General features: G+C 35.7%; 1 protein-coding gene across 1 annotated transcript in view; it reads left to right on the top strand.

The window, feature by feature from the left end:
* Positions 1–10,448, top strand: part of LRRIQ3 (leucine-rich repeats and IQ motif containing 3) — a 172,666-nt gene extending 162,218 nt beyond the window's left edge. The window contains exon 8 of the mRNA XM_011977711.1: positions 9,485–10,448. Within this exon, the coding sequence (XP_011833101.1) occupies positions 9,485–9,641 (157 nt within the window). The 3' untranslated portion in view covers positions 9,642–10,448. The remainder of the gene's footprint in view (positions 1–9,484) is intronic.
* Positions 10,449–16,950: the final 6,502 nt, after the last annotated feature.

The following is a 16,950-nucleotide window of genomic DNA, read 5'->3' as shown; positions in this document are numbered from 1 at the left end:
GGATTATAAATCATGCTGCTATAAAGACACATGCACACGTATGTTTATTGCGGCACTATTCACAATAGCAAAGACTTGGAATCAACCCAAATGTCCATCGTGCTATGTTTTTAGCTCCATCAGGTCATTTATGTTCCTCTCTGAACTGGTTATTCTAGTTATTACCTTCTCTAACCTTTTATCAAGGTTCTTAGCTTCTTTGTTAAGAACCTTAGCACATGCTTCTTTAGCTTAGTGGCGTTTATTATTACCCACCTTCTGAAGCCTACTTCTGTCAATCTGTCCATCTCCTCCTCTACCCAGTTCTGCACTCTTGCTGGAGAGGCATTGTGATCATTTGCAGGAGAGGAGGAACTCTGGCCTTTTGGGTTTTCAGCATTTTTTCACTGATTCTTTCTCATCTTCATGAGTATGTCTAGTTTTGATGTTTGAGGCTGCTGACCCTTGGATGGGGGTTTTGTTGGGACTTCTTTTTTGCTGATGCTGTTGTTGTTTTCTGTTTGATTGTTTTATTTCAATGGTCAGGTCCCTCTTCTGTAGGGCTGCTGAGGTTTGCCGGAGGTTCGCTTCAAGCCCTATTCATCTGGTTCACTCCTGCGCCTGGAGATGTCACTTGAGGAGGTTGGAGAACAGCAAAAATGGGTGCCTGCTTCTTCTGGGATCTCTGACCTCAAGAGGCACCTACCTGATGTCAGTGGGAATGCTCCTGTATACAGTGTCTGACAATCCCTGTTTGAGAGTCTCACCCAGTTGAGTGGCACAGGGAGCAGGACCTGTTTAACAAAGCACTTTGACCACCCATTGGTGAAAAATGTGTTTTGCTGGGGGGAAACCCATTTATCTAGGCTGCCCAGATTCCTCAGAACTAGCAAGAGGAAAGGCCAAGTCTGCTGGTCTGCAGAGACTGTGGCAACCCCTCTCCCTAGGGGCTTGGGCCCAGGGAGATCAGACTTCTGTCCCTGAGCCCCTGACTGTAGTTGTTGGAGTTCCTGCAGGGAGGCCCCACCCAGTGAGAAGGGATGGGTCAGGCCTGAAGAGGCATTCTGGCTGCAGTCTGCCACAGCTGGTGTGTTGGGCTGTGGGGAATACTTCTTGGGACCAAGCCATCCAGCCTCCCTGGCTCCATCAGGGGAAAAGCATATCCTGGAGCTATAGAGCTGCCTTACACCCGCCCTGGGAGCTTAATGTGTTAGGCAGCTATCAGTCCCAGTGTTGGCTACTGCCTCTCCCCTAAGGACCTCAGGCAGCTTAGACAGTAGGCAGCAGAAGCTGTGGTGCTGGTTGCCGCTTCCATGGGAGACTTAAGCAGATTCTAGTTGAGTGACTGTTGAGAATCTGCACGAGTTCTGCTGCAGATTGGCATGGGTTCACAAGTGGGATCCTCCAGTGCCTGGGTTGAACAGTTCCATGGAAAAAGCACAGTTTACTAGGCTGGGTAGCACACTCACCACCTCCCTTACCTGGGGCGTGGGGGCTCCCCTGCCCCGTGTGGCTCTTAGGTGGGCCACCACACCACACTGCTCTTCCTTCCTCTCCATGGGTCACACCAGCTGCCTAGTCAGTTCTTTTTTTTTTTTTTTTTTTTTTTTGAGACAGAGTTTCACTCTTGTTGTGCAAGCTGGAGTGCAACGGCACTATCTTGGCTCACTGCAACCTCCGCCTCCCAAATGATTCTCCTGCCTCAGCCTCCTGAGTAGGTGGGATTACAGGTGCCCACCATCACACCCAGATCTTTTTTGTATTTTTAGTAGAGACAGGGTTTCACCATGTTTACCAGTGGTGTCAAACTCCTGACCTCAGGTGATCCGCCCCCTTCAGCCTCCCAAATTGCTGGGATTACAGGTGTGAGCCACCTCACCTGGCGCTAGTCAGTTTTGATGAAGAACCTGCATACCTCAGTTGCCTGTGCAGGATTCACAGGCGGTTATGGTTCTTTTCGATGACAGCCTCCAATCACTGGTGCTTCTAGTCAGCCATTTTGGCCCCATCCCCTCAAGAAAATAATCAAGTCTTTGTATTATTCGCTCCATCTTTCTATTTCAGTGCTCAGTATAGTACCTAGTTAATAAATCTATTCAACACATATTTGTTGAGGTAAATAGGTGAGAACTCCAATTAGTAATGGTTGTATATAAACTCATTTAAGTCATATAACAACCACTGAGAAGAGTGTTTTTTATGTATTTGTGCTTAATACGTAAGTCATTTAGAATAAGAAGCAATGCATATTTTTTCTAAATGCTTTTACAATGAAGATAAATAATCAGAATAATATTAAACGTAGAGTAAAAATGTAATTAACCAAGTTACGAAAGTAGCTTCACTAATCATTAGACTACGTAAACTTCTTAGTACAAGTGTTTAATTCATGGCAGTAAATTTGTCCTGCACATTTTTTTCTGTCCCTCTGTGATCATTGGTGCTTCTACTAAGTAGTACTTACCTTCAATTCAAATAATTCAAGTAGTAATTCATTTCTAGCTCTTGAAGAGTTATCTTACAGGTGATGTAGGCACATAAAGATCATTTGGCCCAAGAAACTGAAAATTGAGGTGGGAAATACAGCAAAAAGCAATGAGATTAACAGAATTACATAATAATATCAGCAATAACACAAACACTACGAATAGACAATTAAAATTTCAGGTACATAAATAGGTTTATGGCCGACACTTCTATAACAAAGACAGACTAGCAAGAAAAAGGCGTAACAAATTTATTTCATCGAAATGTTATGTGACCTAGAAGCTTTCTAAAATGAAGACCCAGGGAAAAGTATTTTTATGCCTAGGTTTGATGAAGAATAGACAATTTTGTGGAAGTATGATTGGAACAAAAAAAAAAAAAAAGGGGATATGACCTAATGGTAATGAACTGAGGATGAGGTGTACCAAGCATGGCCTGTTTGTTTAGATTCTTCTTGGCCTTTCTGTGTAATATTCCTTCCTTCCTGGTTTAAAGCATGGCACTTGTCACAGTGTTTAAAAGAGAGGAGGCAGGAGTTCAGAGCAATCTTTTTGCTTCTACAAGTTTCTCAGTTTCCTTCAGCTTAAAATACATAGTGTGCCAATGTGCCATATTTGGGGGCAGCATTTTTTGCTACTGCAAAATCAAAACCTTCAAAGAGAAGGCTTAACTAAACCACAGTGTTACTTCACTTAAATTATCCCTTGCCCTGCCATACAAAGATGAATAAGATATTCTTGATCCTCTAAGAACTCACCATCCAGTGGCAAACATAAGCATACATTTCAATTGTTATAAAAAATAGAAATGGGAGAAGTACAATTGTTGATTCAAATTGGAAAAGCAGAGAGATGAAGGGAGACCATTATAGTAGAAAGGTGAGGCAAGGAGAAGAGGATAAGCAAAGTTGGAAAGTTCAAAATAGGTAAAGCTAGGGGAGATCAAGGAGATTGTGAATATTCCTGTACCTATAGCAGAAGGTTTATGAAGAATAGTTGAAGGTGTGATTGCTTGAGAAACATCAACTTGATTTAAAAAAGCCTCTAAGTCTTAGTAGACAGTTGTGCAGTAAAAACCATTAGGATTCCTACCAGAAAGATATATTGCATTTTATACATGTATTTTACCATAAAACTTCCCTTTCAAGAACTATCTCAGAAAATAATTCTTAGGACACACTTTGGACAAAGTTTTCTCAAACAATTGCAAAAATTAGAAATTGTTTTATGGTGAAAGTTTTAAAATTTTAAACCAAATTTGGTAAAGTAGGAGCTTTGTTGACAAAATATTTTAACCTACAGTTAGTAAATTTAAATTTTATTAATTGCCAAGGAACATTTTTAAGAACATAAAACCCTGCCCTTTATAAATATAAAATGAGCACATGTCGAAGCTATCATTTAACTCATTAAAGAATAAATCAGTTACAAGAATTCAAGGAGCATTTCTCTATATATGTATCTATTTTATATCTATGTCTTTATTTATATCTACTCCTATGTCTGTATCGATACTGGCAATCAAAAATGCTAAACTAAATTCACAGATAGGTGCAAAACTAGTCAATATTCACTGGGCAATAATCAAACGTAACTTAGCTGAACACAATTGTTTATATCTCTATAAACAAGAATCATTTGGATTGCTCATAGTTTTTCTTAGAGTTGTAAAATTGTTCAAGGAGATTGAAAGGCACAGATAGTTCTAAAGAGTGTACTAGCCAGGACTCCTGGTAATTTTATTTTACCTTTTCAAAGTTTTTCACACATTTTTTTTCTGATATTAGATTGAAGTTGATCAGCCACAGTTTTATCCTAGTGGTATTTCAAATGGCCAAATTATGTATATACGTCTTTAAGGCTTGTATAGAAACACTTAGAGATCTTCAGAACTGCTTATTTTATTTAAATTTTTAAATAGCATCATTTTTAAAAGGCTGTGCTGGAAAGGAGTTTCAAATAAGAAAAAGCATTTGCCTTTTCCTACTTATAAGCAATTTAAGCTATTTACTGATGTGTTTTATGTAATACTTTATTACGTATGAAAAATATTATGTATTTCCCCCTCCAAATTTAAAATCATTTTCTTTAGTGTACACTTTGTGTGGTGTGTGTGTGTGTGTGTCTGTGTGTGCTTTGGAAATGTTTCTTTATGACTAAAATAAGTATTTATTAGTATAATAAAAAAGTATTTGGAAAAGAAATGAAGGCTAGTGTGATGTATTGAAATACAAATCTAGTGCAAATCAATCTAGTTTAATCAGCTTAGTTTTTTCACAGTAAATTGAATGTCTGACCATAATTAATTTTTAAAGAATACAGACTCAAACAAGCATCCTAATGTATGTTAACTGAATTATCTTCTCTCCTAAGCTACTGCAAAAGCATTAACCTGTAGAGCACATATGAATACGGCAATGTTTGTGAGTAGTATGTCCCAACAGGCATCTTTGAGTCTAACTCTAAATATTTTCAAATAAAGATTAGGTATAAATATACAGAAAGAAGCTGTGATCAAAAAGTGAAATCTAACTGGAGACTTCTGAAATTTTTCAGTTCTGATACTGTTTTGGCTGATGATTCTTTATTCTCTTGACCTAAAAGCATTCTGATAAATTTCAATAACTAGTGAAGTCATTACTGAAAATGTAGCTCCCTAATCCTGCTTTGTGGAATGAGAAAGAGTAAAAGAAAAAAAGGGGAACCATAAAGCTCTGATTTAGAAAGTTAATAAAATACCCACAGGAGTATTTAAGCGTTAATTAAAGATAGACTTTGAAATGGAAGAATCTATGTATCAGATAAAAGCTAGTCATGGATTTTCTAAGATATTCATGTCTATACTCTGAGAAAATGATGATACTGTTCAAGCCAGGACAGCAGGGTGTCCATTTTGAAGTAGGATATCACTTAGCATGGAAGAGCTAGAAAATAAAGTGATTATCCAATTACATCATCTTCAACTTGTCCTTATTTGGTCATCAATTGATCTCCCATACTACCGTCATAATTTACTGTGGTCTTTACATCATTTTTGATTTATGAAGCTTTTTCTCTTCATCCAATTTCTGCCATAATCATTGTTAACTTCCAAATTCATAAGAAAACCCTCCCAATTACCTAATATCGGCATTTTTGGATGCTGTCAATCTTTATCCTACCTGACGTTAATAAACTGATTTCCATAGACACATATAAAGACCCTCTTATCACTTGGAACTGCCCCACTTCTTAAATCTTCAACTCCTATATAGTTATTTATAACTAAAATTTATCTTTTCAACTCCTTTCTTCTTTAACTTCCACCACACATATCCTTCAAATATATGGTGACACCCGTCCTTCAAATAACCTCCTTTATACACTTTTATTTTCATTTCTAGTGTAGGCTCCGGGGTTCTTTAATTCAATTGTTGTTTTGTTCATTCTCTCAAGTATCTCTAAAGTTATTTCATTTCATTGCTTCGATTATGCTAAAATGTTCCTTACAACCCTTACCTTGGAACAGTTCAACTATCTATCTTCATTTCCTGTATTCAGATATAAATGTCTAGAAGAAATCAATGCCCCGTAGATTTACGCCAATATTAATTTTATGGTCTCCAACTTGAGCTGCTCCCACAGTTGCTTACTCTTTCTCCTATTACCTACAAGAGCCATTTAAAATCTTCACCAACAGTACAGCTTTCTATTCAAACACCACTTATGGCCTCTCCTTCTCAACAGTATACTTTATCTATTTCCCAAAGAAATTTTAGGACTTCAAGCTTTAATTCATTCAGCTTCCTATATCCATATTTATAATATTCTATATATTTTATACTTACCACAGTTTCCTTTTCTATTGTCTCATGATTAGGTTTCATTTTCCTATTAAAAGTTAATAATCTCTCCTCTTATAATTCTTATAATCTTTAAAATCAAGTAATGTAAGTCTGCTGTGCTAGTCAGAATTATGGCTACCAAGAAGATAGATATCATGCCCTGCGTGGTTCTCAGGACTATGAATATGATGAGATAGCACACCTGAGAATGTGTTGGTAAAGGGACTTTACATATGTAATTAAGGATATTGCTTAATTAACCTTAACATAAGGAGATTATTCTGTATTATCCAGATGGGCCCAGTGTATCACATGAGACTTCCAAATACAGAGACAAGACAGAACATAAGATACAAAGTATGAGAACGGTTTTACATGATATTGCTGACTTAAAAATAGAGGGAAGCACAGGGAAAGAGTGATAATAAAATGAATTCTGACAACCACTCATCCTGGATGAGGACCCCAAGACCTGAATGAGAACCACTGCTCTGGCTGACACCTTGATTTCAGCCTTGTGAGACCTAAGCAGAAAACCCAACTAGCCACAATATCCCCGGACTTCTGACCTGACAAAAGGATGAGCTATTATAAGGTGGTTGTCGTAAGCCAATACATTTATGGGCAAATTGTTCAGCGGGATGGAAAATAGAGATTCCAACTTTGCTCTGTTTTCTCAAGATTACATTGGTTGTCCTAGGACCTTTGCATTTTCATATAAATTTAAATTTAAATAAATTCAAAACATTTAAATTTAACACATTTAAAATAAATTGGAATTAATATATATTTAAAACAAACGTACATGTTAATTTCTAATTTCTATCATAGAGGCTCTTGGCATTATTAATTGTAATTTTATTAATCCATAGATCTATTTGAGGAAAATTGACATCATAATAATATTATCTTCTAATCTTTGAGATGATATAACTCTCCATTAATTTAGGTCTTTTTAAATTTCTTTCAACAAAATTTTATTATTTTTAGGTATAGGCCTTGCCTATCTTTTATTACATTTATGTCTAAATATTTTATGTTTTTCTGGTCACAATGTAAGTAGAATCAGTTTCTTGATTTTATTTTCCAATTGTTTGACACTGGTATACATGGATATAATAATATAATTGATTATTTCATATTTCTCTTTTTTTAAGTCTTTTAAATAGTTCTTTTACTTACATTTTCTTCACAGCTTATAATTTATCTGTAGGAGGGCTATTTTAGTACATTTCTTGACTTAATTAGTACCCTTAATTACATGTGCAAGATCCCTTTGTCATGATTTCTACTCTGTTACGTGTCCAGACATGACTACTCTCCTGATCTCTAGGCTTATAGTACTAGTAGCTAACTTTTAGCTACTACTAAAATGATTATTAAATGCCAGGCACTCCTTTAAGGATTTTAAAACTGTTGGTTTATTTACTTCCTCCTAAACCCTATGAGTTGAAATGTCCTCTTTATAAAGATGAAAAAAAATTAATGATACAGAGAGAACTTAAATAACCTATCTAAAATCACACCAACAATACATTCCAGAGCCAAGCAGAATGGTTATACTACCTGTAGTCTTAACTATAAGCTATCACTTCTCTGTATTCAACACACTGGGCATCACCACATGAATAACTAGACTCTTAACACTAACCATTTCCAGTCAGAACTCTAATCTTCCCATCTTGTTGCTCTACCTACATGTCTTTCTGTTGAACGCCATTATTACCCATCCAGTGAAATGAATTATTTAATGTTAGGCATTCACCTAAGAATTTTTAATGTATCAACTCACTTAGTCCTTTACTAACCCTATGTGTTAGATTATCTCCTTAACAATGAAGAAAATGAGACAGAAAGAACATGAATGAGTTATCTAAAATCACACTATCAATAAGCTGCAGGCTTTTTAGACTTAATGCTCTCTTTCTCTCCTCAAGTTCAGATTTCTGAGTATACCTACACATAAATAAAGTATTTTATGATCTGGCCTAAATTTGCTTCCCAGACTGTATGACCCAGACAATTAGATTGATTTCAGTTCTTGGAGCATTCCAAGCTGTTCTACCCTTTCTACCTTTGTTTTGACTGTGTTCATGCTATAAAAATCACTTGAACAAAATTATCTTCCACTTTCTGACTGGAAAACACACATCTTCCAAGATTTAGTTCAAAGGTTATTTTAACTCTAAACTTTTCTTGTCTTCCCCTCCTTGCTCTCTAGTTTATATTTACCAAGTTTTTACTCAAGTTTTTCCTCACTCTGACTTGTTATGTAATGTTTTCATGATAAACCATATATCTTTTATATATTTACATGCATTTATTTCTGTTAACTTTTTATAAGCTTCACGTAGTTATATCATGTTATATTTATGTTTCCAGCACCTAAGTTTAGTGCCATGCATCACAATACATAATTGTTGAATAAATAAGGATGAATGAATGAAATCTCCTAAGACCTGTGACATTTCCCAGGTTTGGCAGAGTATTAGTCTACTGGGACCGCCATAACAAAATATCACAGGTTGCGTGGCTTAAACAGAAATTTATTTTCTCCCAGTTCTGGAAACTGGAAGTCCAAGAATAAAGTGTCAGCAGGTGTGGTTTCTGCTGAGCCCTCTCTCCTTGACTTGTAGATGGCCACCTTTTCCCTGTGTCCCCCATGGCCTTTCTTCTGTACACTCACATCTCTGCTGTTCCTTCCTCTTCTTATAAGTACACTAATTATATTGGATTAGGACCTACCCATATAATGTCATTTAGCCTTAACTACTTCTTAAAGGCCTTATCCTCAAATAGTCACAGTCAAAGACACTGGGAGTTAGGACTTTGACATATGAATTTGGTGGAATGCATTCAGTCCATATAACAGAGTTGAAGAAGTAGCTTGGGTTTAGTGAGGCTTAAATAGATGTATTTTAAGTGATGACATAGCGTGATTTAAATACCTCTTTGGAAAGCTAAGTCGTAGTTTGTGAGAATTTTTAATTATAGCTTATAGATATCTCATAAATACTAGACTAATACGAATATTGTTTAATGATATAACCAAGATATATAAATGGAGTTCTGTCTTTCTCCCTTGTATATGCCTATTTCGAAGACATCTAGTTATCATCATTAACAGTCTAATAGATTGCCATGGTTTCAAGATTTAAAAGTATCTCATTCTATTACCTTTCTTTCTCCTCTTAGGTCTCAAGAAATATATAAAAGACATTGTGAAGAAAAATTTGTTATGGATATGATTGCCTTTGAAAAAGCCTGTGAAAGACTTCAAGATGCTAAAACAAAAGTAGCAATTGTGAAAACAAATTTAGACTTTAAAATTCCCAATGGACTGATAAAATGAATCAATGCCAGATCATGGCCTGTGATCATCTTAAATTATAGTCATTATTTTTAGTTGAAGGAATTTGAAATAATACTCTAAAGCAAGAAATACTCTACATCACAAGATGGATTTATATATAAATATTCTAAAACATATAAAGATTAGTTAAAATGTTTCTCTTATTGGTCTTAATTTAACTTAAATAAACTTGACTTAGCACCTCTGAAAAATTTCTTAGATCGGATGCCCAAGGAACAATTAAAACTGATTTTATTTATTGTAGACAATCTTGCAATGACATTGCTGATATTCCATTTCATATTCTCTCTAAATACAGCGATTCATAAGCTAATTTAGGTGTCTCTGGAAACCTTAGAATAGTAATTTCTACTCCAACTGCTGACTTTTATTAAGACACTGTGTACGTTGATTGCTTTTATTACCAGCTTTTATATATTTAATTATATTTCCTGCTTATTTTGTTAAAATAATTTCTGAATTTCTTTTTTAAAATACCGTTTCACTATTTTGTCAGTAATTTATGCTGTTATAAAAATTCAGAAAATATGAACTATGAAAAGTAAATTAAACATTCTTATTACCTTCCTTGAAGACTGTAAGATTTTTGTATATTTACTTGTGATGGCTTTGCCCTGTTTGGTGTATATATGAAAACAGGGAAAAGAGAGAGGAGAGAAGCAAGAGAGAACCCATATAATTATATATTTGAATCATAAAATATACAGAAATAGTATATATTAACCATAAGTCTGTTTAATACATACCAATGGTAGAAAATTTGAAAAATAAACTGTTAAAAAAGACCTAAAAATCCTTTGTAAAATTTGCAACCATTTTCAATAGTGATTTCATATATCTAGAAAGATAGGTGTCTCACCATAATTATGACATTGTTCACTAAATACGATGTAGCTAATACTATTCAAAATTTCTCTTTAATATTCTTGGTTATATACGTAAGTTTTTAAAACACTGTTGCTTCAAAAATTCCCTAATTTTATGTCTATGGTAAATTTCCAAAAATCACATATTTTACAACAGTGGTTACATAGTTGTGCTTCTATGCTGGGCTGCTAACAAATGATGATAGAAGTTTTCTAATTTTCTATAAAATAATAGCTGTCTTTTTAAATCCATGGCACAAGCTCTCACGTTTCTGATAATTAGAGGATAACTAATAAGCAAGTCATATTGGCATGTCTATTTATTCTCCAAAAAGAACAAAGGGACATACTGTGGGGTTGTGGAAAGCATGACCTAGGTTTACAGCAAGTTAGCTAATGTGTTACCCCAGTTTTCTGTTCTGTGTTTGGAAATAATACATATATTTTGGAGATTTACTTTACACACAGTAAACATTTAATAAAGGTAAGTGTGTAGTAGTGGAGGCAGAAGTCTTCTCTGTATAGCTATAGGAGGATTTGTCACCTATTTATGTGAGCTTTGAGAGGCATCATCAAAGAAAGTAAGCTTCATTGTGTGATATGTTTGGATATAAGTCATTTATTCAGTCCAAACATTAGTTGAATGTTTGTAATCTTTATGCTCTCATTTTATCCATTAAAAGTTTTATAGCTTTTATCACACGATAAGTAATCAATAATTTCCTTGACTATTTTATACCAACCTGTGAGCTTCTTTAAGGAAAATAATATTTTACCCATCTCTGTCTCTCTATTACTTTTGACTAAGGCAGGTATGCTATGCACAGTGTTTTTTTGTTGTTGTTTTTGTTGTTTCTGTTTTTAGCTCTTCTTTCCTATTTATGCCCTGTCCTAGTCAATCTTGTGAAATTTACTGCCACTTACTGTTTATGTTTTGAAGAATTAAGAATCTGTATCTCTAGATTTTGCCTCTAGATTTATATATCGCCTATGTTTTCAGAATGCATGCTACACGTCTCTAGTTTGAAGGCCTAAAATATTTTTATGTCATACATTAAAATGGAGCTCGTTTTTATTATCTTACTGTTCTCCTCCCATCCCACATTCAGCTTCTCTTTCTATATTCCCCAACACTCAGATTCATAGCCGTCTACATGGCTTCCCATATTGAAAATTTAGAAGATATCTTTGACTCCTTTCTCTTACCATGTCACATATTATTAAATTTTATGTCCTATAAATTTCATCTGCAGAAGGTCTCTAGGGTAGAAAATGGCTGACTTTTCACCAAATTCATTTTCTCTTTTTTCAGGGCACAACTAGTCGATATTTCCTAGCCTGCTTTTCAGTTAAATGAGGCGCACAACTGAGCTCTCACCAATGGAATCCAGGTAAAGTGTTGGGCAGCCCTTCCATGTACTATTCCTCATGATTTTACCTCTACTTTGAGCATCTTAGAAAACATGTTAAAGACAACTGAGCCACTAGATAGAAAGAACCTGGCCTCCTAAATCCCTGTTTGGGATATGATAGAGAACACCTGTTTTGTGCTTTACATCATCCAAAAGAAAATTAAGTTATTTAAAGGGCTTTGCAACACATCAGTTACATTGGACCAGCATCTATGAGTGATTTAATCAGTAGAGAACTTGTTACCAAAATAAGAGTGCTACTATTGGCTGAGCACGGTGGCTCATGCCTGTAATCTCAGTTCTTTGGGAGGCCGAGGCGGGCGGATCACGAGGTCAGGAGATCGAGACCATCCTGGCTAATACAGTGAAAAACCATTTCTACTAAAAATACAAAAAAATTAGTTGGGCGTGGTGGCGGGCGCCTGTAGTCCCAGCTACTCAGGAGGCTGAGGCAGGAGAATGGCATGAACTTGGGAGGCGGAGCTTGCAGTGAGCCGAGGTCGCGCCATTGCACTCCAGCCTGGGCGACAGAGTGAGACCCTGTCTCAAAAAAAAAAAAAAAAAAAAGAGTGCTACTATCACGGAAACCCAACGTATCTGGTACTGGCTTTGTGGGGTAGTAAGACAACCAATATTGAAGACAGAAATATGGAAACACAGGTCTACTGATACTATAGCCCATGTAGTTTTAAATGTTGTGGGTTCTGGGTGTTAGTCTCCTATACTGCCTTTAACTTCATTATTCAGATCACTTACGTCTAAAAAAAAATTTTTTTTAGTTAAGTCTAGAAAGCAATATGTATATTATTGGTTAATTTGTTTTCCTACTCCTACCCTTTCAGCCAGCACGTTTTTTAAAGATTTCTTAGAATTCTGTTGCACTCTTTCATAGAGTAACTCTTGCCTTCAGTGCAAATTATAGACTTAAGCGAATGACTTTTTTTAAATTTCACACACCCACACAGACACAGATCACACATATGTACAGACACATACATAGTAAAATAAAGTCTAAAGAACAATATAGTATTTCTACCTCAAATACTCTCTTTAGAAGCACTACCATATTTCTTGATTTGTTTCTGGTATTTATCTTCTACAGATTGAGCATCCCTTATCCAAATTGCTAGGGACCAGAATTGTTTCAGATTTCAGATTTTATTTTTAATTTAGGAATATTTGCATATACATAATGAGGTACATTATGGATAGGACCGAAATCTAAACATGAAATTCATTTATGTCTCATATATATTTGTACACATAGCTTGAATGTAATTTTATGAAACATTTTCAATAATTTTGCACCATGAAACAAAGTTTTGACTGCATTTTTACTGTGACCCATCACATGAGGTCAGGTGTGGAATTTCCCACTTGTGTCATGTCAGGTATCAAAAAATTTTGGACTTTGGAACATTTTGATTCCAGATTTTCAGATTAGGGATGCTTGACCTGAAATAGCACATCTCATCCCATTCAAATTAGAAGATTAGTGGTTCTTGAAAACCGTGATTATATGCCTTCTTCCTTGACTCCAGTTATTTTTTCACTATTGGCCGATATACTCCATATCACAAATGTCACCTGCATAATTTTTAATGAAATCTAATACCCCAACACTGTGATCCATAGAAATTTGGCTAATCCTTTCAATTAGATGTATTCTACACTTTCTTCTGAGTCACTATAATAATTTAAAATATTGTATTTCAATAATAATAGCAGCATTATTTTTGAAAAGTAGAAACTGTATTTAAATTTGTAAAATGAAAGTAATAGCCTATGACCCACAGATAACCACTGTTGACATTTTGGGTTCTTTTTCTAGGTTTAGGGGTGTATGTATGTATGTGTGTTGTTCTGTTTACTGATCTTTCTCCTGCTTCTCACCCAACTTCTCCACCCTACCCTGTCACTTTCTGGGTCACTGACACTTAAACAACTGTTGGCTGAGCTCTTCCTGTCTTTGTCTTCATCCATAATCCTATGGTAACTCTAACACATAAAACAAATGAGACATATGAGCACCACCCTATACATTCAAACATATACATTTTCTGACCAATTGTTTCATTGTAATTAATATATCATAATGGATGAGTCTATACAGAGTGATTCAGCAGACTGCTAGCTAGCATAAGTAGCAGCAAACACATTCATACTGGGAAGAGATCACATTTTTATGCTGGTACAGATACAGGGTTTGAACTAGGATGCAGTAGCAGGAAGGAAGTAACCTATCTCCCTACCTTATTTTAGACAAGTGGGGTTTCTTGGTTTTATGAGGCAAACTATGAGTAAGCTTTGTGTGTTTTTAAGGAAGAAACTTGCTTGTCATTCACAATGGGGGCTAAAGGTATCAGACATTCCCTCCCCCTACCCTCAGCTACACTAAGGGCACCTGATTGATTATTTATTCTTGCCCGTGACTCTGGATCTTGAAGTATTGCTAAAACAGAGGTAATTTATAAATTATTCACTGCCATTGCAGCTCAACATTCCAGGAGAAGCAGCTACTAGTTTCCTGTGGCAGTAGTACTGGAAGTTCTTCCAGATTCTTTCTGTGTTGAAACATCACTTTGTTTTGTGCTGCTGGATTTGCTAAGTTTCTGACCATACTTTAACCAGGGAATTTCTAGGCTTACTTTTCCCAGTAAGTGTCTGATTATCAACAGGAAACAGAGAGTTTATACAAAATAAAACTATGAAGGAGTATGGATAGAGCTCCAGCCATCCCTTGGGACATCTCCATATACTTCCACTTCTAGAGCTAAAGTTAATGGAAGGCTGCTCCAACACTTTACAAGCAAGGGCTTGTATTTCTCAGGAAAGAATATTTGGGTAAGCTTACCAGGTAAAGCCTTCTGTTATAGTGAATTGTTGACTGAAGGCAAAGGGTACCTTGAAGAGATGGTGGAGGTGGAAATTAATACATTTTAACTATGGTTTCATAAATGTATACAGAAATAAAGATCACAACCTCTACTCATACTGCCTTCATGTTTCATCATGAATGTATTTGTATACTTTATATTTTTTCTTCCTCTCCATTTCTTCGATTCCATATAATATTAATGTAGTATCATAATAGAACTAGAGCACAATGGACATTGCACAGTGATCCTGGGCCCCAAGGTGAATGTAGTAACTAATGAGACTTTGAGTAATTTCCCTTAGGAAGTGGATGTATGCTTTTTTGGTTGTATAAAGAATACTTATATTAGGATTGAGCCACCTTATGGGAGTAGTAAGAAGTGTTAGTAACATAAGAAAAATGTAGATGTTTCTTTTGTTTATTTTTGTCTATAAATCATCTAAACGTTCTTTTTCTGGGGAAATACCTTTGGCCTGTTTTGAGTTATTAACCATGTCTTAACAAAAATTTAGAGGAATCAAAAAATTTTCACTTCAACTCCTGGGATATAGAGCCAGTCGTTTGATGCTCATGTTAGTACTTCTAAAGTGATACCAGGACAAAAGGCAAGAAGTCACTCACAGTGGTGTTGAGTCCAAGAGTGGCAGCAGCAAATTTCCAGTGATAGCAGTGTCAAAGATGGCCATATATGTGGCATTGTCTACTGAGCGTCTGCTACCTAGCCTGCTTTGATATCTACCCATTTTCTGAGCTTGGTCCCAGATTTCTTCATTTAGATTCATGAGTTACCAACGATCCTTCCAGTGAGTATCTTTGTTGTTCTTACTAGCAATGGTCTCAGTCGCACACCAGAATAAGAAGAATTCCAATATATTTAGTTTGTCTCTGTAACTCTCACTTTACAAATGTAAGATAATTTTTTTTTTTTTTTTTTTTTTTTTTTTTTTTTTTTGAGACAGAGTCTCACTCTGTTACCCAGACTGGAGTGCAATGGTATGGCCTTGGTTCACTGCAGCCTCCAACTTCTGCCTCCCGGGTTCAAGCTATTATTCTCTCTCAGCCTCCCAAGTAGTTGGGACTACAGGCACACACCACCATGCCTGGCTAGTTTCTGGTATTTTTAGTAGAGACGGGGTTTCACTATATTGGCCAGGCTGGTCTCAAACTCCTGACCTCGTGATCCACCTGCGTAGGCCTCCCAAAGTGCTGGGATTACAGGCATGTACCACACCTGGCTATAAGAGATCTTTTTAAAGCTCAAGAAATAGGCTTTTTGCCTTAATCATCTGTCAAATGGATATAATATTTATCTATCATGAAAGTTTCAAACATAAATGAATGCGATATACCCAGAACAGTGCCTGGGCCATAGTAAGTATTAAATAAGTGTTTACTGTTATTATTCATTATTTTCCATGCTGGGAATTTTCAGCTTTGGGGAAAACTGGAAGGGAATGCTTCAGAGGATGCTAATCAGAAGGCACAATAAATTGAAGTTCAGGCATGATACTTTTCCTGTACAGCCCTATGGCACTCATCTTACCCTATCTTTTGTTCCTGTCATTTGCCTATTTGTTTAATTGTTTCACTTACGTTATAAAGTCTTTACAGTCAGAAAATGTGTGTTACCATCTTTCTATTGACAACCTTCTCTAGCATTGTGCTACACATTGCAATGGTCCATAATAATCTTTCACAGATATCTTCCTTGGCTATGACGTAGTGTGTAACAAAGTTGGAAAATTTTTTAGAGTCTACATTCAAAAAGAACAAAGAATCTCTTTATATATATTTTTACTTTTATTAGAAATATGTATATTGAAATGATTAAACAACTATTTGCTCTTTTCTATAGTTTCTTATCTGCCCCATTTGTCACCTTTATGGATTCCTTCTCTGCTAAATAGACACTTTCTCAGGCCATTCAAATCTTATCTAAATACATAAACATCCTCTCTTGTGTTTTACATATCAATTCTATGAAATCAGACTTCCATTTCATCTTATGACCCTGTAATGAAAACATCTTCAACAAAATCACTAATAACCTCCTTCTTGCTAAGTCAAATCAACATCTTTTAGCCTGTACTTTGCTGGAATTTTCAGATGCATTCGCTACTATTAATTTTGCC

The sequence above is a fragment of the Mandrillus leucophaeus genome, unplaced genomic scaffold (genome assembly GCF_000951045.1).
Source record: "Mandrillus leucophaeus isolate KB7577 unplaced genomic scaffold, Mleu.le_1.0 Scaffold103, whole genome shotgun sequence".
In the NCBI taxonomy this organism is placed as follows: domain Eukaryota; kingdom Metazoa; phylum Chordata; class Mammalia; order Primates; family Cercopithecidae; genus Mandrillus; species Mandrillus leucophaeus.
Note: the sequence above shows the minus strand (reverse complement) of the source record. Positions and strands in the feature narration are given on the sequence as shown.